Source organism: Amblyraja radiata, chromosome 2 (genome assembly GCF_010909765.2).
Source record: "Amblyraja radiata isolate CabotCenter1 chromosome 2, sAmbRad1.1.pri, whole genome shotgun sequence".
NCBI lineage: Eukaryota > Metazoa > Chordata > Chondrichthyes > Rajiformes > Rajidae > Amblyraja > Amblyraja radiata.
Genome location: NC_045957.1, coordinates 148,349,537 through 148,371,192, shown reverse-complemented (window position 1 = coordinate 148,371,192; position 21,656 = coordinate 148,349,537). Strand labels below are relative to the sequence as shown.

The following is a 21,656-nucleotide window of genomic DNA, read 5'->3' as shown; positions in this document are numbered from 1 at the left end:
CCCGATGTTTTGGCACCCGTCCTATTAAACAGAACCACATGATCTATAACAGAGAAACAAAATGCTCTTCAAAGATAAATGCAGGTTCAAAATTATTTTCATGAGAAAGTCGCAAGTTATTCTGCCTCTGACATTTTGAACTAGGGTAGATTGCATTAATTAAAGGTCAGACATGCTAAGTGAGCAGGGAATGCTCAGCCATGTCCCGTCGCACTAAAATGGTACAACTTGCACCATCATTTGAACTACCCATTGCATTCAACTGCTAATGCTGTGAATCTGCAAGTAAGATCAGGCCCACACAAACCTCACAGGACTGTCGGTTCATAATATTTCCCGTTTGGCAGAGAAATATGCAAGATTCCAGCTTTTTCATGGTTTTGCTCCGATCCCATTTTAACCAATCTGCTTTCTTAACCCGACGACTTGCGCTTCAGTGATAGTTTGTGTGTTCTCTCTTTCTCCGCTTCTTTTGCTTTCCTCTTCTCCTCCTCCTCTGCTTTCTTCCGCTCGTCCTTCAGCTCCTTGTACCTCCACACGGGCAGCTCCAGGAGGTTGCTGCTCTTGCCGCTGCTCTTCCTGCGCACCCTCTCCGGGTTGTAGGTGGGAGTGGGAGCTTTGTACACCCGCACCTTGGGCACCACGATGCCCGGCTGGACACTGCTCCACCGCAGCATGCTCAAGGGCATGAGACTACCCCTGCGCAAGGAGACAACTGTGGACTGAGCAGAGGGAGACCTCAGCGGCTGCAGGCTCGCTCTCCTCTCCTCCTTTCTTGGGACCACGACAAGTTGAGAGTTCTGAAACAGTTTTTGGTATTTAACATAATCCTTGTTCGGTGGTTTAGTTCCCTGAGACTCTTGCAACTTCAGTATCTCCTGGACTGTGTACCTTTTCTTCCCCACGCAAGGGGGGCTGCCTGGGCAGACAGTCCTGCAACCAGTCGCTACAAAGGGGCTGGTGATGGCCGTAGTCATCCTCACCATGTGGTCAAGTGGTCCATCCACCTCTGGATCGCGAGGAAAGTTGATGGTCAAAGCCGACCTGAGTGTTTCGCAGATTTTCTCCAAACAGTTCCTGGGCTCGTTGGCTTTGGCTACAAGTTCCTTCAGTCTTGGCCACTCAGGTTTATAGTTGTCACTGAATTGGACAGGGCAGGGCTGGGCCAGGAGCTTGTGCATGAGAAAGATTGTTTCATACCGCCCCGTAAACTGTGCCCATTGTTGTGGAGTGAACCCCTTCCCTGGATCTGTCGCATTCATATCAGCACCTAGAGAGAAAGCACACATCATCAGTCTTATGCTATTATCTTAACCGGAATTAACTCAATGAATCTGATTAGAGAGACCATCTATAGTTTAGTTTAGAGACACAGCACGGAAACAGGCCCTTCGGCCCACCGAGTCCACACCGACCAGTGATCCCCGCACATTAATACTATCCTTTACACGACTATTTACATTTACACCAAGCCAATTAGCCGACAAACCTGTGCTTCTTTGGAGTGTGGGAGGAAACCGAAGATCTCGGAGAAAACCCACGCAGGTCACGGGGAGAACGTACAAACTCCTTACAGTACAGACAGCACCCGTAGTCAGGATCGAACCGGGGTCTCGGGCGCTGTTAGGTCACAAAACTCCTGCGCTTAATGTCATAAAGTTGTGACTTGAAGCTGCCCTGACCTTCCCCTCACAGGACTGAAGGACCTCTGTACAATGGGGTGCTGTCCTTTGGATGAAGCACCCATCACTCATCTCAAGAGTGCTGTGGTTCTATTTCAAAGACCAAGGCAGGTTTTGTAACCTAGCTAATATTATGCAGACTAATCAACTTCCTATTATTTTATTGCATATTTCCTTTTATCCCGCCCCCCCCCCCCCCCTCTCCATTCCACCCATGTTCTGCCCTCCGGCCTTACATGTCACACACTCTCTTTCCCCTCAAACCTGTATTCACCTATCACTTGCCAGACCTTGCCCCACCCTCACCCTCTTTTCCATCTTATCCCCCCCCCCCCCCCCCATTCCATCAGGCTGAAGAACGGTCCTGACCCGAAACATCTGCCCATTACCAACTGCCTGACCCATTGACTTCCTCGTGTACTTTGGATTTTTTTTTGCACAATTTAGAATACAGATTGTATTTCAATGCAGTCCATGCTAAAAAAACACAATTGGCCATAATATAATTTGGGAAATCTGAGATTGTGTAAGGTGCTATGAAAATGCAAACTTTCTCTTTGGTTTCTTTTGTAGATTGAGCACGAACACAATGGTTATGTTGCAATATATGATGTTTGCAGATGCAGAAGCTTCTACAGTAGTAGCCCAATCTCAGTCTCAGTGTAGACACAAAATGCTGGAGTAACTCAGCGGGACAGGCAGCATCTCTGGGGAGAAGGAATGGGTGACATTTCGGGTCAAGACCCTTCTTCAGACTGATTTTTCAGTCTCAGTGTGATTTATTCCATTTGCACGTAAGCATTTGCCAATAATCTTTGGGCAAAGCTGCCTGTCACGACCTGATCAATGACAACTGCACAGACACTGCACCCTTGCCAGAATAAAACGTCCTGAATTTTCACTGAAGTGCGATCAGAAATAAAGTGGAAAGGAGGGGGGAAGGATGTAAAATCGATCTTAATTCCTGCAGCAGACAGCAGAATATGCTGAAATTGTAGAATGTCACTAAGTCACGCTTGATATATGGAAACTCATCTCAAAGGTTCAAGCTCCTGAACAAAATCAGTATCAAATACACAAGTACTCTTGTTTAACTGCAGCCATTAATATAGGTTACTAATCAGCAACCCAAGCCATGCAAAATGCTTCATGCTTGGAATTCTGTGGAATGGTGCCGTACAAAACAAAGCTGTGTGTGTGTTGTGTAATAGGGTTGTTTGGTTTTTCTGGCCAGTGGCTTTAGCTGCATGCAGTCTTGTTTTCTTGCTACTCTCTGCAGCAAAATGCCACACTAAACTGAACAGAAACATCGGTTTGAGCCGGTGCTTGACCAGTATGAGCAGAATGTCCAAACTTCCTCACTTCACAATGACAAGCTGACTGTTAGACTAGATGATATCATAGCCCTGAGGCAGGCAGCCAGCAAAACGAGGACATCCGGTCCGGGTTAGAAACCATGCTTGCCTGAAGCGTCCCAGTGAATTACCAGACTTCAATGAGGTTGACCTATAACATTCTGCTGACAGACATGTGATAGTGTGAAAGATACAGCCTTCTGCTAGAATAAGTGAGTTCGGTATTCCGACTGTGCATGCCCAGGTCAAAGGTTACTATGCATAAACAGCCCTGGAGAGCAGTGAAGCAGTGGACCTTCATTTCTTCCAGCTTTGATTTTTCTAGGTAAGAAAATACCTGTACTGCTTTCAAACTATGAAATAGTTGTATTTATTGTTCCTTTGTTAAAAGCTAAGATTATTTTGTTATTTTTACTGCTTTATCATGCTTTGGTGAGTGAGCGAGATCGTGCTCGTCCGTGGTTGGTGTCGGGAACGGGTTTGTTGAGTTGCTGCTGGGCCGTTCCCGTCCCCTCCCGAGTGTCCGGAGGTGTCGGGCCGGGCTGGCAGCCGGCGCGGGGAGAGACTGAGTTGCTGCAGTGTTTTGTGTGTATGGCTGGTGCTTGGCTTTCGCCGGTGTCTGGAACGGGTTTGCTGAAGACTTTGCGGAGACGGGTTTGCGAAAGCTGAGCACCTGCCATACACACAAAGTGCTGCAGCAACTCAGCTTTCTCCCATCTCCGGCTGCCAGCCCGACCTGACACCTCCGGCCGCCTCCGGGCACGCGGGAGGGGACAGGAACGGCCCAGCAGCAACTCAACGGACCCGTTCCCGACACCGACCACGGACGAGCACGATCTCGCTCGCTCACCAAAGTATAATAAAGCAGAAAAACAACAAAATAATCTTAGCTTTTAACAAAGGAACAATAAATACAACAATTTCATAGTTTGAAAGCAGTATTTTTTTACCTAGAAGAATCAAAGTCGGAAAAAAACAGAAGAAATGAAGGTCCACTGCTTCACTGTACCATTGCTTTCCAGGGATGTGTATGCATAGTGACCTTTGACCTGGGCATCTGCAGTCGGAATACCGAACTCGCTTATACAAAGTGTTTAAATAATATTATCTCTCATTAGATCTGATCAAAATCCTCAAATTCCCAACCTAACAGAGTTGTGGGAACATTAATACTCAATCAGCTTTTTCGATACTTAGTTTAGGTACTGGTTTATTATTGTCACGAGTTACAAGATTTCGTTTTGCACGCAATCAAATCAGGTCATACTATACATGAATGAAATCAAGCCATACACAAGGACTTAAAGGCAACATATTCCCATCTCCACCCCTTTCCACTTTCCTCAGAGACCGTTCCCCCCCTCAACTCCCTGGTCAACTCGTGCTTTCCCACCCAAACCACCCCCTCCCCAGTTACTTCCCCCTGCAACCACAGAAGACGCAACACATGTACCTATATCTCCCCCCATCGACTCCGTCCAAGGACCATGACAGTCTTTTCAGGTTAGGCAGAGATTCACTTGCAACTCCTCCAACCTCATCTACTGTATCCGCTGTTCCAGGTGTGGACTGCTATATATCGGCGAGACCAAGCGCAGGCTCGGCAATCGTTTTCCTGAGCACCTCCGCTCAGTCCGCCCTAAACCTACCAGATCGCCCGGTTGCTCAACACTTTAAACCCCCTTCTCCACATTGACCTTTCTGTCCTGGACCCCCTCCGTTGTCAGTGAGGCCCAGCACAAATTGGAGGAACCCCACCTCATATTTCGCTTGGGCAGCTTACAACCCAGGGGTACGAACATTGACGTCCCTAAGTAACCTTTGCTTTCTCTCTCTCTCTCTCCAGCCGCTCCCCCTTCCCAGTTCTCCAACCAGTCTTACTGGCTCCGACTACACTTTATCTCAGTTTGCTTTGTTGTTACCTTCTCCCAACTAACAATGATCTTTTCTACATTTTCCTAGATCTGCATTCTCTTTGTCCTGTTTTCACACCTTACTCTTCCTTATCTAAAGAGTTCCTTGTCTATGTACCGCCCATTCTCCTGACATCTGGAGTAGGGTCTCGACCCGAAACATCACCCATTCCTTCTCTCCAGAAATGCCGCCTGTCCCGCTGAGTTACTCCAGATTTTTGTGTCTATCCTTGACTTAAAGGTAACCCACGGTTACCTTCAGTGGTTTTTTTGTAAAAGGTGCCAATAGACAATATGTGCAGGAGTAGGCCATTTGGCCATTCAAGCCAGCACCGCCATTCAATGTGATCATGGCTGATCATCCACAATCTGTACCCCGTTCCTGCCTTCTCCCCATATCCCCTGACTCCGCTATTTTTAAGAGCCCTATCTAGGTCTCTCTTGAAAGCATCCAGAGAACCCACCTCCACCGCCCTCTGAGGCAGAGAATTACACAGACTCACCACTATGTGTAAAAGGTGTTTCCTCGTCTCCGTTCTAAATGGCTTACTCCTTATTCTTAAACTGTGGCCCCTGGTTCTGGACTCCCCCAACATCGGGAACATGTTTCCTGCCTCTAGCGTGTCCAAACCCTTAACAATCTGATATGTTTCAATGAGAATCCCTCTCATCCTTCTAAACTCCAGAGTGTACAAGCCCAGATGCTCCATTCTCTCAGCATATGACAGTCCCACCATCCCGGGAATTAACCTTGTAAACCTACGCTGCACTCCCTCAATAACAAGAATGTCCTTCCTCAAATTAGGGGACCAAAACTGCACACAATACTCCAGGTGTGGTCTCACTAGGGCTCTGTACAACTGAAGAAGGACCTCTTTGCCCCTATATTCGATTCATAGAAACATAGAAAGTAGGTGCGAGAGTAGACCACCAGGTCCGTCGAGCCCGCACCGCCATTCGCTCATGGCTGAACACTAAACAGACACACTTACCCACAAACAGTAGACACAAGACACAGAACACAAGACACTACCCTCCCCTTTATACCGCTATCACCCCTCTCCACCCCAAGAACCTCGCGATTCCTCGTGTTATAAAGACCAACATGCCATTCGCTTTCTTCACTGCCTGCTGTACCTGCATGCTTACTTTCATAGACTGATGTACAAGAACCCCCAGATCCCGTCGTACTTCTCCTTTTCCCAACTTGACGCCATTTAGATAGTAATCTGCCTTCCTGTTTTTGCTACCAAAGTGGATAACCTCACATTTATCCGCATTAAACTTCATCTGCCATGCATCTGCCCACTCCCCCAACCTGTCCAACTCACCCTGCATTCTCATAGCATCCTCCTCACAGTTCACACTGCCACCCAGCATTGTGTCATCTGCAAATTTGCTAATGTTACTTTGTGCATAATGTGCCAATATGCATATATAACAGTTCACGCAATGCTGTTGCTGCTGTACATTAATTAATATAGCTTTCAAAGTGCCCGTACATGGTACTGGAGCGTACCTTCACGAGAAAAGCACTGGTAACCCTCCCTGAAACAATGAATGGGAAGGGACAATGAATGCTGGTCTGGTCAGAGATGTCCATTAGACAGAATGTATAACTTAATGATAAATAGCCAAGCATATAGTATCGGAATATCTTTTGAAGATTAATGTATTTTGACAATAGTGGATGATTGAGGCTTTCTGTAAATCAACATTAAACCCCAAATCTTTTACTTTACTGGACTGAACAGATCTCTGAACCCAAGATAGACTCAAAGTGCTGGAGTAACTCAGCATCTTTGGAGAGAAGGAATGGGTAGCATTTTGGGTCAAGACCCTTCTTCAGAGACAAAGGTCTGCAGAAGGGTTTTGACCCAAAACCTCGCCCATTCTCTCTCTCCAGAGATGCTGCATGTTCCGCTGAGTTACTCCAGCATTTTGTGTCTAACCAGGTTCTGCAGTTCCATCCTCCACAGAACTCTGAACCCAGTTGGCTACTGGAAATTTATAAGCCCTTGAAAATTTATCAAGATGAATGCTATTTTGAAGAGAGACTTTCATGGTTGAACATCTGTGCCTACCTCAAGTCCAATAGTAAGCCATGGCTTCAAGCACCTCCCTCAACAGTATGGTTCCACGGGGAAAGCTCAGACCAGAGGTTGGGGAACTCTGAATGGGAAAGGAAGGAATAATGGTACAGAAAGGAACTGCAGATGCTGGAATATACCAAAGATAGACAGAAAGTGATGGAGTAACTCAGCGTGTCAGGCAACATCTCTGGAGAAAATGGATAGGTGATGTTTCAGGTTGGGACCACTTCTTCAGACTGCAAGCAGGGGGGATGTAACTGGAGGTAAGTAAAGGAATAGTGGAACCTGCCCTGACAAACTGCCAAGGTGCCCATTACAAGTAAATCAATGCATATTACTGTACACCAGAAATGTGGCTGCTATGGATCCATTCGCGGGTCAAACATCTAGCTGATTTAATTGTCCACTTAAAATTGAACTGAGATTGAAGATTTAAGAGCTGGTCCGCTGGGAGCCTCATGTACCATAGATCATTCTTTGTCACTCACAGCTCACAATTTATGAGCAGAGGTTCAGAATCGTGGAGTACAAAAGAGCTAATCACACTTTTCTAAAATTAGCCCTCTTCCCAGCTCCTTCCAAAATCTCTATGAATCACCCTTTAAGAGCATATCCATTTATTTTTTGAAAGTTATTGAATCTGCTTCAAGCACCCTTTCAGGCCACGTGTACCTTACCATATATAGAACATAGTACAGGAACAGGCTCTTGGGCCCATGCTGAAAATAACTTCAACACATCTCCTCAGCCTGCATGTGATGAATCTCACTGTACAAATCAATTCTACGCACGATTCAACTGTTTCTGTTTCATCTGCCGTTGCACTAATTCTCTGGCCTCTGTTCACCACCCCAACCAGTAGAGTTTTTTTAATGTGTTTAGTTTATTGTCACGTGTACAGCGGAAAGCTTTTGTTGCGTGCTAACCAGTCAGCAGAAAGACAATACATGATTACAATCGAGCCATTCACAGTGTACAGATACATGATAAGGGGAATAAAGTGAAAAACATTTAGTGCAAGATAAAGTCCAGAAAACTCTGATCAAAGATAGCCCGAGGGTCTCAAATGAGGTAGATAGTAGCTCAGGTCTGCTCTCTAATTGTTAGTAGATGGTTCAGTTGCCTGATAACAGCTGGGAAGAAACTGTCCCTGAATCTGGAAGTGTGTGTTTTCACACTTTATGCCTGATGGGAGAGGGGAGAAAAGGGAGTGGCTTGGGGTGAGACTCATCCTTGCTTATGCTGGTGGCCTTGCAGAGGCAGCTTAAGGTATAAATTGAGTATATGGGAGGTTGGTTTGTTTGTGTGATGGTCTGGGCTGTGTCCACAATTCTCTTTGATTTCTCGCAGTTTAGGATGGAGCTGTTCCCGAACCATGCTGTGTTGCATCCCGATAAAATGCTTTCAAGATTCAAGAGTATTTTATTGTCATGTGTCCCAGATAGAACAATGAAATTCTTACTTGCTGCAGCACAACACAGTATGTAAACAGAGTACACTGTAAACAATATGATAAATGAGAGGAAAAAAGTTTAGTGTGTATATATACACATACTTACAAGTACACGTACACACACACACATGTATATATATATTTGTAAGAAAGAACTGCAGATGCTGGATTAAATTGAAGGTAGACAGAAAATGCAGGTGTAACTCAGCGGGACAGGCAGCATCTCTGGAGAGAAGGAATGGATCACAGAGGGGCAGCAGTGAGAGAGGATGTTGCTGAACTCTTGTCGGAGAGAAGAGGAGAACTTCTTTAAAGTAGACAAACCTTGAGGAGATTTCGCCGTGGAGCGGACAAACTGTAAGAAAGAACTGCAGATGCTGGATCCCCTGACAACAGTCTGAAGAATCTCGACCTGAAACGTCACCCATTCCTTCTCTCTGGAGATGTTGACTGCCCCGCTGAGTTACTTCAGCATTTTGTGTGTACTGTGTGTGTGTGCGTCTATACGTACATACATATATATGTGTGTATATATATACACACACACACACACACACACACACATATATATATATGTATATATATACACACACTTATATATGTCATATATATCCATACACACACATTTACTGTGCATACAAACACACACGCAAATATACTGTGCATATACACACACATACTCAAAATAAGTGAAAGCTACAGTGGAAGCAAGGAACGATTAAGTACTCTTTCAAATTATTTTAGAATGTTAGCATCTCCATTAACTCTGCCCTCCTTTGCTGTGAGGAAAACAATCCCAGCTTCATGAATCTCTCAACATAAGTAAAGTATCTCATCCATGGTACTATTCTTATAAATTGGCTTCAGTAAAATTGTAAAATATCCCTAGTGTGTGTAGGATAGTGCTAGTGTACAGGAATTGCTGATCGGCACGTACTCGGTGGGCTGAAGGGCCTGTTTCCGCGCTGTATCTCTAAACTACTGTAGAAACTTCTGCACCTGCAAACATCATATATTGCAACTGTAATCCGCAAGATCTTGATGTCCATGTTACGACATTTCCTGGAATATTCTCATGTAAAGTAGTTTAAGCTCCCGTGCCCGATATCCGATACGCCTTGTTAAAATATAGTTTTGAGAAAAGGGGCCGAGATAACATCAATGACAGTAGTTGATATCAGTGCCACGTACCTGCCAGCATCAGGGCTCTGACACAGCCTGTTCTTCCTTGCATTCCTGCTTTCATCAACGCAGTGAACCCATGGACATTCCTCCTCTCAATGTCAATTCCAGGATAATAGTTCAGCAAATAATTTGTGATCGTGATGTGCCCTGCAAATGTTTGCAAATCACAGAATCAGATACATATCGGAGACATCACAATCTAGTTTGGGAACTGCTCTGCCCAGGACAAGAAGGCTCTGCAGAGAGTAGTGCAAAACGCACTATGGGAACTTCACTCGCTCCCCTGCAGGAACTATACATCAGGAGGTGTAACTCCGGAGCCAACAAGATCATGGGAGACCCCTTCCACCCCTGCAACGGGCTGTTCCAGCTGCTACGGTCAGGCAAACGCCTCCGTTGCCATGCGGTGAGAACGGAGAGGTTGAGAAGGAGTTTCTTCCCAGAGGCCATTAGGACTGTAAACTCCTATCTCTCCAGGGACTAACTCTACTGAACCACTCTACTGTTGTGTGGTGTCTTTTTTAAATTGCTGTTTTTCCTTTTTTTTCCTCCCTCCCACAAATATGTAATATGTGAATATGTGATCCTGTTCCATTCTGTTTGTAGTTTGTTTGTTTGCACAAAGTCCGCGAGCATTGCCACTTTTCATTTCACTGCACATCTCGTATGTGTATGTGACGAATAAACTTGACTTGATATTAGCCACGTGCGGGGAGTGTTCCACCATCCTGCACAGATATATTGCCAAGGCAAAAGTGAAACCTTGAGAACATTTCCTTCACTTTAGAATCTATCCTAAATGGATGCAAGTTCCACTCCTAAAAATGAATCTAAGACAGCTGTATCTATATTTCCCTCCAGACATGTTGCATGGCCTGCTGACTTCCTCCAGCACTTTATTTTCTGCTCATGATTCCATCATCTGCAGTCTCTGGTGTCCCTGCATTTACATGGTGCCTTTCACACCTCATGATCTTGAATATTTCATAGAAACCATATAACCATATAACAATCACAGCACGGAAACAGGCCAACTCGGCCCTTCTAGCCCGTGCCGAACACTTACTCTCCCCTAGTCCCATCTACCTGCACTTAGACCATAACCCTCCATTCCTTTCCCGTCCATATACCTATCCAATTTATTTTTAAATGATAAAATCGAACCTGCCTCCACCACTTCCACTGGAAGCTCATTCCACACAGCTACCACTCTCTGAGTAAAGAAGTTCCCCCTCATGTTACCCCTAAACTTCTGTCCCTTAATTCTCAGGTCATGTCCTCTTGTTTGAATCTTCCCTATTCTCAATGGGAAAAGCTTATCCACGTCAACTCTGTCTATCCCTCTCATCATTTTAAAGACCTCTATCAAGTCCCCCCTAACATAGAAAATAGGTGCAGGAGGAGGCCATTCGGCCCTTCATTGTGATCATGGCTGATCATCCCCTATCAATAACCCGTGCCTGCCTTCTCCCCATATCCCTTGATATCACTAGCCCCTAGAGCTCTATCTAACTCCCTCTTAAATCCATCCAGTCATTTGGCCTCCACTGCCCTCTATGACAGGGAATTCCATAAATTCACAACTCTCTGGGTGAAAAAGTTTTTTCTCACCTCAGTCTTAAACGGCCTCCCCTTTATTCTAAGAAACCCAATGGCTTCACCCATTGAAGCACCGTTGTAGCCCATCTGTACATTGCAATAACAATATTGTGTTAATGGTCAGGTCATAAATGTTTGCTGTTTGAGGGATAGCTACAAACCATGAATCCAAGGAAAATACGCCTCTTCAAAATTGTGCCACAGGAGCTTTTATATCCACCAAAGATGGATGGTTTAGTTTAGTTTATTATCACATGTACCTTGGTGCAGTGAAAAGCATTGTTGTGTGCGCTATCCAGTCAGTGGAAAGACTGATTCAAACCGTCCAGTGTACAATGTACAGATACAGGATAAAGGGAATAACATTTAGTTCAAGATAAAGTGCAGTGAAGTTTGATTAACGATAGTCCAAGTGTCTCCACTGATGGTAGGTCAGGACCACTCTCTAGTTGGTGATGGGATGGTTCAATTATTCGATAGCAGCTGGGAAGAAACTGTCCCTGAACCTGGAGGTGTGCATTTTCACACTTCTATACCTCTTCCCTGATGGGACGTCAAAAGAGGGAATGGCCAGGGTGAGACTTGTCATTGACTATGCTGGTGGCCTTAACGAGGCAGCGTGGTGTAGATGGAGTCAGTCGAAGAGACACTGGTTTGTGTGATGGTCTCGGCTGCATCCACAACTCTGCAATTTCTTGTGGCCTTGGACTGAACGGTTCCTAAGCCATACTGCGATGCATCAGGTGTAGGAAAGGAACTGCAGATGCTGGTTTAAACTGAAGATAGACACAAAATGCTGGAGTAACTCAGGGGGACAGGCAGCATCTCTGGAGAGAAGGAATGGGTGAAGTTTCGGGCCGAGACCCTTCTTCAGACTGATGTCAGGGGAGAGGGAAATACATGGATAGGAAAGTGTAAGGTGTCAAAACAAGAGGGAATGGAGATCAAGGAGAATGTAGACTAGATTGTGATGCATCAGGGATGGATTCAGTTTAAGGATGTTAATTTCTTCCATTTGCAGTCAAAAATAGAGGGGAAAAGTTTCAGCTTTTACAATATTAAAATTTCAACACTATTACCAAATGAGGAAAATTATGATTTCTATTCCCAGCAGGCGTAGGTCAAAGCACATTCACGTTGAAACACTGGTTTCAATTGTAGAAGCCATAGCAACATTGGGTGTGGTGAATTAAAGAAATGTGTAGCTGAGGCTTATTGTTGATATTTTTCTTTCATTGCCAAATCTCCACCAAGTATACGACACACACATGTTTTTGCAGTCGTTCCACAAAATTCTCTCAGTGGAATGCTACTAATCTTACACTAGTAGGAGGTAAAACGTACATAACAACACAAGAAAACAGGAGCAGGTGTAGGCCCATCAAGCCTGCCCCGTCGTTCAACATGAGCATGGCTGCTTTGCCCTGCCCTACTTCCTCTCTTCTATGCCAGTGCCCAATAGCCCTCAATTCCCTGGCCTGTCATAAAGTTATCTATAAATATTCCCAAAGATCTACTTTCTTGAGATTCTGCAAATTTCTGAGTATATAGCATGCGTATTCTGTTAGTATTTGATTTGAGAAGTAATTGGTGATGTTTCGGGTCGAGACCTTTCTGTTGGCAGTGGCCCAAGTGAACAAACCAGATGCCACAAGAATTTTCTTTTAAGGTGCTTCACATTATACTAATAAAGGCCACGACCTCGCAAAAAACATTCTGTCAGATTTGACTATCAAATTAGAACAGCACAGGAACAAGACAATGTCCCATTCTGTTTGTGCTGACCAGAGCACCAATCTAACTAATCTCACCAGCCCACGTAACCTTCCCTTTGTTATTGGATCTGCTTCTACCTGGCTATGCATTCCAGGCACCTACCCCTCTGTATAAAACAAACCTGCCTTGTAAACCTGCTTTAAACATTTCCCTCTCACTGTAAACCAATGCCCTCTAGTATTGCGTACAGTTTTGGTCTCCAAATCTGAGGAAGGACATTATTGCCATAGAGGGAGTACAGAGAAGGTTCACAAGACTGATTCCTGGGATGTCAGGACTTTCATATGAAGAAAGACTGGATAGACTTGGCTTATACTCGCTAGAATTTAGGAGATTGAGAGGGGATCTTATAGAAACGTACAAAATTCTTATGGGGTTGGACAGGCTAGATGCAGGAAGATTGTTCCCGATGTTGGGGAAGTCCAGGACAAGGGGTCACAGCTTAAGGATAAGGGGGAAATCCTTTAGGACCGAGATGAGAAGAAACTTTTTCACACAGAGAGTGGTGAATCTCTGGAACTCTCTGCCACAGAGCGTAGTTGAGGCCAGTTCATTGGCTATATTTAAGAGGGAGTTAGATGTGGCCCTTGTGGCTAAAGGGGTCAGGGGGTATGGAGAGAAGGCAGGTACGGGATACTGAGTTGGATGATCAGCCATGATCATATTGCATGGCGGTGCAGGCTCGAAGGGCCGAATGGCCTACTCCTGCACCTATTTTCTATGTATCTATGTATTTGACATTTCTGAAGCAATCTGATCGGACAATCCCCAGAGAAGCAGGATTCAGTAGAAACAGTATGTGGGAAATTGTAGGCTACAAGCACTGATTTTTTTTGTATGTTCAAAGAACTACAGGCCCCGTCCCTTGACAAGAATATCCAACTGAGATACAACTTTTCAGGCTCAGAGCAAAAGAGCTACAACTAATTACAATCATGGCTGCCCGATGTCGTTAATGAGTATAGAAGTTGGGATGTAATGTTAAAATTGTACAAGGCCAATTCTGGAGTATGGTGTACAATTTTGGTCGCCTAATTATAGGAAGGATGTCAACAAAATAGAGAGAGTACAGAGGAGATTTACTAGAATGTTGCCTGGGTTTCAGCAACTAAGTTACAGAGAAAGGTTGAACAAGTTAGGGCTTTATTCTTTGGAGCGCAGAAGGTTAAGGGGGGACTTGATAGAGGTTTTTAAAATGATGAGAGGGATAGACAGAGTTGACGTGGAAAAGCTTTTCCCACTGAGAGTAGGGAAGATTCAAACAAGGGGACATGACTTGAGAATTAAGGGACTGAAGTTTAGGGGTAACATGAGGGGGAACTTCTTTACGCAGAGAGTGGTAGCTCTGTGGAATGAGCTTCCAGTGAAGGTGGTGGAGGCAGGTTCGTTTTTATCATTTAAAAATAAATTGGATAGTTATATGGATGGGAAAGGAATGGAGGGTTATGGTCTGAGCGCAGGTATATGGGACTAGGGGAGACTATGTGTTCGGCACGGACTAGAGGGGTCGAGATGGCCTGTTTCCGTGCTGTAATTGTTATATGGTTATATGGTAATGGACTGAGAAGACATCTCAGATGATGAAGGGAATATTGAATAACACACTAACTCTAAGCTGGTCGACTCCAGCTTTCTAAAATAACTGCCATAACACAGCAGCTCATCCCCGATTAGATGAACATGAGTTCACTTCAGTACAATAATAGAATGGGAGATTACTGGAGGTGGTGAGTTTTAACAGCAGCAGCAAACCTAGAGGATTAAACCGTAGCTGGCTGGGCATTATCCTCATCAACGTCCACCCAATATCTCTTTTTAAGAGTTACCATTATGAACTGGACCACAGTTTTCCTCATCATTACTCCTCAATTCCATGCATTTGTAAACATTGATATTTTCCATTTGAATAATTATCATGGGATAATCCTGGCCCCAAAGATCAGCAGAAGTCTAAATGATCATTTACTCCTGTCCCACTGTTGAAATTGAAATTGAAATTGTTCTTTATTGTCATTATAACATGTAAACATGTACAACGAAATTAAAAATGCCAACCACTCACTGCACCATTTACACATTATCTAAAAGCTAACGATACGTAAAAGAGAAATATCTGAAATAAACAACTAAAATAAATAACATGAAAAAACAAGCATAAACACACAACCATACATTCTTCTGTCGATTTCACAATCCCTTTGGTATGTAGCGCACCTGCGCTCATTTGGTGGCTATATTAAGTGTAGTTATTGCTGTGGGATAAAAACTGTTCTTGAGTCTGTTTGTCCTTGTCCTCATTGATCTGTACCATCTGCCTGACGGCAACAGTTCAAACAGGGAGTGTCCGGGGTGGGAAATGTCCTTTATAATGTTCTGGGATTTCTTTAGACAGTGGGAACTGTGTAGGTCAGCTGACAATCTTCTGGGCGAGTTCATTCAAGAGTTCTCTGAGTTTGCCCTGATCTGAACTCGGAGATTTACGCTAATGGCCGCTCGTAAGTACTCGGGGCTCTCGTGGACATTTTTCAACATGTTAAAAAATCTTCACGAGTCTTCCCGAGCTTACCGCATTTCCCGAGTACTTGCCGTTAGTGTTACGAGCCGCTAAGAGACGTCCCCGAGCTCCGACGTACCCGCTACGTACATTCTACGTGCTTACCACGAGTTTTATTTTTTTTTTAAACTCGGGAGAGCTCTTGAATGAACTCATACAGTGGGACAGGGCTATAAAAACTAAATACTAAAGGCCAGTGGAGGAATGTTGCCCGTTCCACAGGTCTTGGGTGCTTCCTTCAGCCTTCCTGAGACTGAATCCACGGAAAGCAACTGGCCGTATCCTGAGGACCTGCGTGGACCGGCTGCCTGATATATTTACCGGGGCTGTGGGTCCCCATCCTACTCCTTCCAAAGTCCACAATCAGTTCCTTGGTTTTGCTGGTGTTGAGGGCCAGGTTATTGCGCTGGCACCATATGGACAGTTGCTCGATCTCTCTTTTATACTCTGACTCATCCCCACCAGTGATACGTCCCACAATAGTCGTGTCGTCAGCGAACTTGATGATGGAGTTCGCACTGTGACCGGCTACGCAGTCATGAGTATAGAGTGAGTACAGCAGGGGGCTGAGCACACAGTCTTGAGGTGCTCCCGTGCTGATTGTTATCGAGGCTGACACATTTCCACCAATACGAACTGGTCTGTGAATGAGGAAGTCGAGGATCCAGTTGCAGAGGGATGCGCAGAGACCCAGTTCTGCGAGTTTGGTAACCAGCTTGGAGGGGATGATTGTGTTAAATGCCGAGCTGTAATCGATGAATAACAGCCTGACATATGAGTTTTTGTTGTCCAAGTGGTCCAGAGCGGAGTGGAGGGCCAGCGAGATCGCATCCACAGTTGGTCTGTTGTGGCGGTAAGCGAACTGCAGTGGGTCCAGGTTTTTGTCCAGGTAGGAGTTGATTTGCTCCATGATCAACCTCTCAAAGCACTTCATCACCACCGGCGTTAGTGCCACTGGTCGATAGTCATTGAGGCACGTCACCTTACTCTTCTTGGGCACTGGTATAATTGATGCCCTTTTAAAGCAGGTGGGGACCTCAGACCTCAGAAGTGAGAGGTTGAAAATGTCCATAAAAACTCCAGCCAGTAGGTCCGCACAGGTTTTTAGAACACGGCCGGGTATACCATCAGGTCCAGGTGCTTTTTCGGGGGTTCACCCCTCTGAAGGATTTCCTGACATCGGCCTCTGTGACTGAGACTGAAATGCCATCACAGCGAATGGGGGATCGGGAAGGCACATCAGTATTCTCCCTGTCAAAGCGTGCGTAAAACGCATTGAGCTCGTCAGGGAGTGATGTTACACCGGCATTCGAGCTACCTCCTGGTTTTGCCTTGTAGGAGGTGATTGCATTCAGACCCTGCCACAGCTGCCGAACATCTGTCTCGTCCTCCAGTTTGGAGCAGAAGTCCCTTTTGGCCTTTTAATGGCCTTACCAAGGTCGTATCTGGACTTCATGTAGACCACTGTATCATCTGACATGAATGCCTGGTGTCTGGACTTCAGAAGAGTGCGGATCTCAAAGTTCATCCAAGGTTTCTGATTGGGAAACACTCGGAAGGTTTTTGTAGGGATGCAGTCCTCCACACAAAGTCTGTAACGACTGTGGCATATTCGTTCAAGTCCGTTGCCGAGTCCTTGTACATTGCCCAGTCTACAGACTCCAAACAGTCCTGGAGTTGGTCCTCTGCCCCCCCCCCCCCCCCCCCCGACCAGCTCTGTACTGTCCTCACTTCTGGGGGTGCGCTCTTTAATTGCTGCCTGTAGGCAGGAAGAAGCAGCACTGCGGTATGGTCGGATTTACCGAAGTGAGGGCGAGGGATAGAACGATAGGCATTCTTGATGGTGGTGTAGCAGTGGTCGAGGGTGTTAGGTCCTCTGGTGCAGCAGGAGACATGTTGGTGGAAGTTGGGGAGTGATTTCTTGAGGTTGACCTTATTGAAGTCCCCAGCAATGGTGGTAAATGCCTCGGGGTAAGACGTCTGGTGTTTGTTGACCACAGCGTGCAGCTCCTCCAGTGCCAGACGGACGTCTGCCTGGGGTGGGATGTAGACCGCGGTCAGGATAATGGAGGTGAATTCTCTCGGGAGGTAGAAGGGACGGCACTTCACCGCCAGATGTTCCAGGTGTGGAGAGCAGGAGTTGGACAGGACTGCCACGTCGGAACACCACGCAGAGTTGACCATGAGGCAGACGCCCCCTCCTCTCCCTTTCCCAGATGCCAGGGTACGGTCCATACGGTGGATGGAGAACCCTTCAGGCTGGACCGCTGAGTCTGGGGAGCTGGGGGTGAGCCATGTCTCTGTGAAACAGAACACAGAGCATTCCCTCAGCTCCCTTTGATAAAGCAGTCTTGCCCTTAAGTCCTCCACTTTGTTTTCAAGGGACTGTACGTTGTTTTCAAGGGACTGAACCTTTTCCCTTTCCCCTGTCTAGTCTGAAGAAGGATCTTGACCCGAAACATCACCCACTCCAGAGATGCTGCCTGTCCTGCTGAGTTACTCCAGCTTTTAGTGTCTATTTTCAGTAATTTGCTGAAACAGGTCTGTTTCTCCAATTACTATAAATTTGTTTCAAATGAGTCAGTTGATTAACCTTTGCGATATCACAACCTGATCTGCCATCAGCTGAGATGTGGCCTCTACCTCCCCAGTAAATGCATTGGCAGTGACCAGCAATCAATCTAAATATAAAGCAAGTAAAGAGGATGCAATCAGAACAGCTAATCACCTAACAATTCCATTTATTGCTGTATTGCCAGGAAATGCACTCGTCACAAATTGATTATAATCAGTCATTCGTCTTGATTCATACAAAATGTCATAAGGTTCATTTATTGTCACATACACGATCGGTGGAGTGAAATTCACTGGCCAGGTCAGTCATACAATTTAAAAAAAGCAACAGACTCAAAAACCACATTTTAACATAAACATCCACCACAGTGACTGCTACACATTCCTCGCTGTGATGGAAGGCGAAATAAAGTTCAAGTCCTTCCCTTAGTTCTTCCTCGGTTGGGGGCCTCGAGCTCCCCGTTGACGGGATGATCTTGACTCCCGTAGCCAGCGACGTTCGGGTCCTCCGCGTCGAGGCGTTCAGCTCCCACATCAGGGGGTTGTCAGCTCCACCCGCGCCGGGCCATCAAACCTCACGTCGGGGCTGAACGAACCTTCTGCGGAGTTGCAGCTCCCGACTAGCCTCTCCCGAGACTGCGAGCCCTTGATGGTAGGTCCACGGTGGCCGCGGTGGGAGTAATCCCAGGCAAGGGATCCGCTCCGATGTTAAGTTTGCGCCCCGCGGTGGGGCTCACGACAGTCCGAGGCGGCTTCCAGCTCCAGCGATGGTAGGCCGCAGAGCCCGGATAATGTGATCCGAAAATTGATCACATCTCCTGGAAGGTAAGAACCTGAAAAGAAAAGTTTCCCCCTCCCGACCCCCCCCCCCCCCCCCCCAACATAAAACAAAAGAAGAACATGTCCCATCTACATGAGTCCCACTTGCTTGCATTTGATTTGGCCCATATCCCTCCAAACCTGTCCATTCATATTCGAAGTTATGCTGAGGAATTTGTGGGGAAACCCGGCCCTAACTTTGTCACAGAGCAACTACGTTTTGCCAATGATGTTCCCAGCAGAAATGCTTTGCAACGAGTTTCTGGAATACTGTGCACAGTTCTGGTTACCCTGCCATAGGAAAGATGCCATTAAACTGGAATGGGTACAGACAAGATTTGCCAGTATGTTACCAGAACTTGAGGGCTTAGAAACATAGAACATAGAAAATAGGTGCAGGAGGAGGCCATTCGGCCCTTCGAGCCAGCACCGCCATTCAATGTGATTTTGGCTGATCATCCACAATCAATAACCTATGCCTGCCTTCTCCCCATATCCCTTAATTCCTCTTACTGCCATCTGCGGCAGAGAATTCCACAAATTCACAACTCTCGGGGTGAAAAGGTTTCTTCTCATCTCAGTTTTAAATTACCTCCCATTTATTCTAAGACTGTGGCCCCTGGTTCTGGGCTCCCCCAACTTTGGGAACATTTTTCCTGCATCTAACTTGTCCAGTCCTTTTATAATTGTATATGTTTCTATAAGATTTACCTCTCATCCTTCTAAAGTCCAGTGAATACAAGCCCAGTCTTTCCAATCTTTCCTCATATGACAGTCCCGCCATCCCGGGGATTATCCTCGTGAACCTATGTTGCACTCCCTCAATAGCAAGGATGTCCTTCCTCTATTTAGGAGACCAAAACAGCACACAATACTCCAGATGTGGTCTCACCAGGGCCCTGTACAACTGCAGAAATGACCTCTTTACTGCTATACTCGAATCCTCTCGTTATGAAGGCCAACATGCCATTAGCTTTCTTCAATGCCTGCTGTACCTGCATGTTTACTTTCAGTGACTGGTGTACAAGGACACCCAGGTCTCGTTGCACTTCCCCTTTTCCTAATCTGACACCATTGAGATAATCTCCTTGTTTTTGTCACCAAAGTGCATAACCTAACATTTATTGACATTATACTGCATCTGCCATGTATCTGCCCACTCACTCAACCTGTCCAAGTCACCCTGCAACCTTCTAGCATCCTCTTCACAGTTCACACTGCCACCCAGCTTTGTGTCATCTGCAAATTTGCTAATGTTACTTTTAATCCCATCATCTAAATCATTAATATATATTGTAAATAGTTGGACTATAAAGATTGGCTGAAAAGGCTGAGACTTCTTGCGAGTGCAGGAGGAAGGAGCAATTAGATTATAGAGATATAATCTTTACTCAGAGAGTGGTAGCTGTGTGGAATGAGCTTCCAGTGGAAGTGGTGGGGGCAGGTTAGTTTTTATCATTTAAAAATAAATTGGATAGGTATATGGACAGGAAAGGAATGGAGGTCCAGGTGATGGGACTAGGTGAGAGTAAGTGTTTGACACGGTCTAGAAGGGCCGAGATGGCCTGTTTCCGTGCTGTAATTGGTATATGGTTATATACAAAATCATGACTGGCATAATAAGTTGAACGGCCACAGTCTTTTGTCCAGGTTGGTGGGGTTCAGAAGGACTAAATTTAGGTGAGAGGGGAAACATTTTAAAGAGATCCAAGGGGCAATGTCTTCTTCCAGAGGATGATATGTATATGTGGATCAAGCTGCTGGAGGAAGCAGTAGAGGAGGGTACAATGGCAGCATTAAAGTATATTTAGACGAGGACATGGATTGGAAAGGTTTAGAGAGGTATGGACCAAATGGAGACAAATGGGACTAGCCCAGCAACAAAACTGGTTGATAGGGGCGAATTGGGCCAAAGGGCCTATTTCCATGCTCTATAACTTTGATGTTGACTTTACAAAACCTGCTTGTTGCTGCTGCAGCCTTTGTGTTATTTTCAAATATGAGCAGCAAATGTGAGGACTTGAAATAATCAGTACGTCAAGCAATATCAGAGAAACAGAGTTATTATTTAAAGTTGAAGAACTCACATCGGAACATTAGCAAAATACAAAGTGTTGGAGGAACTCAGTGAGTCCGGCAGCATCTATGGGGGGGAATGGGCAGACAATATTTCGGGTTGAGACCCTTCTTCAGACCATTGTCCATTCCCTCCACAGATGCTGCCTGCCCACTGAGTTCAAGTTCAAGTGAGTTTATTGTCATGTGTCCCTGTATAGGACAATGAAATTCTTGCTTTGCTTCAGCACACAGAACATAGTAGGCATTTACTACAAAACAGATCAGTGTGTCCATATACCATGATATAAATATATACACACATGAATAAATGTTTCCCCCAGCAATTTGTTTGTTGATTTAGAATCCAACATGTGCGGTGCTTTGTGTCTCCATTTTTCATTGGAACATTATGGTCAACATTACCAAGCTGAAATGTTAACTCTCTCTCTCCACAGATGCTGGCTGACCTGATACATTTTTTTTGGCATTTTCACCTTTTATTTCAGATTTCTAGCACTACAGAGTTAGATAGAGCTCTAGGGGTTAGTGGAATCAAGGGATATGGGGAGAAGGCAGGCACGAGTTATTGATTGGG

At 45.5% G+C, this 21,656-nt stretch overlaps 1 protein-coding gene across 1 annotated transcript in view; it reads right to left on the bottom strand.

The window, feature by feature from the left end:
- Positions 1–2: 2 nt before the first annotated feature.
- The window catches only part of ankrd33b (ankyrin repeat domain 33B), an 81,029-nt gene continuing 59,375 nt past the window's right edge, over positions 3–21,656 (bottom strand). Inside the window, exons 3-4 of the mRNA XM_033017057.1 lie at positions 9,688–9,828; positions 3–1,270 (exon numbers count right to left, since the gene is read on the bottom strand). Coding sequence (XP_032872948.1) covers positions 414–1,270; positions 9,688–9,828 — 998 coding nt within the window. The 3' untranslated portion in view covers positions 3–413. The remainder of the gene's footprint in view (positions 1,271–9,687; positions 9,829–21,656) is intronic.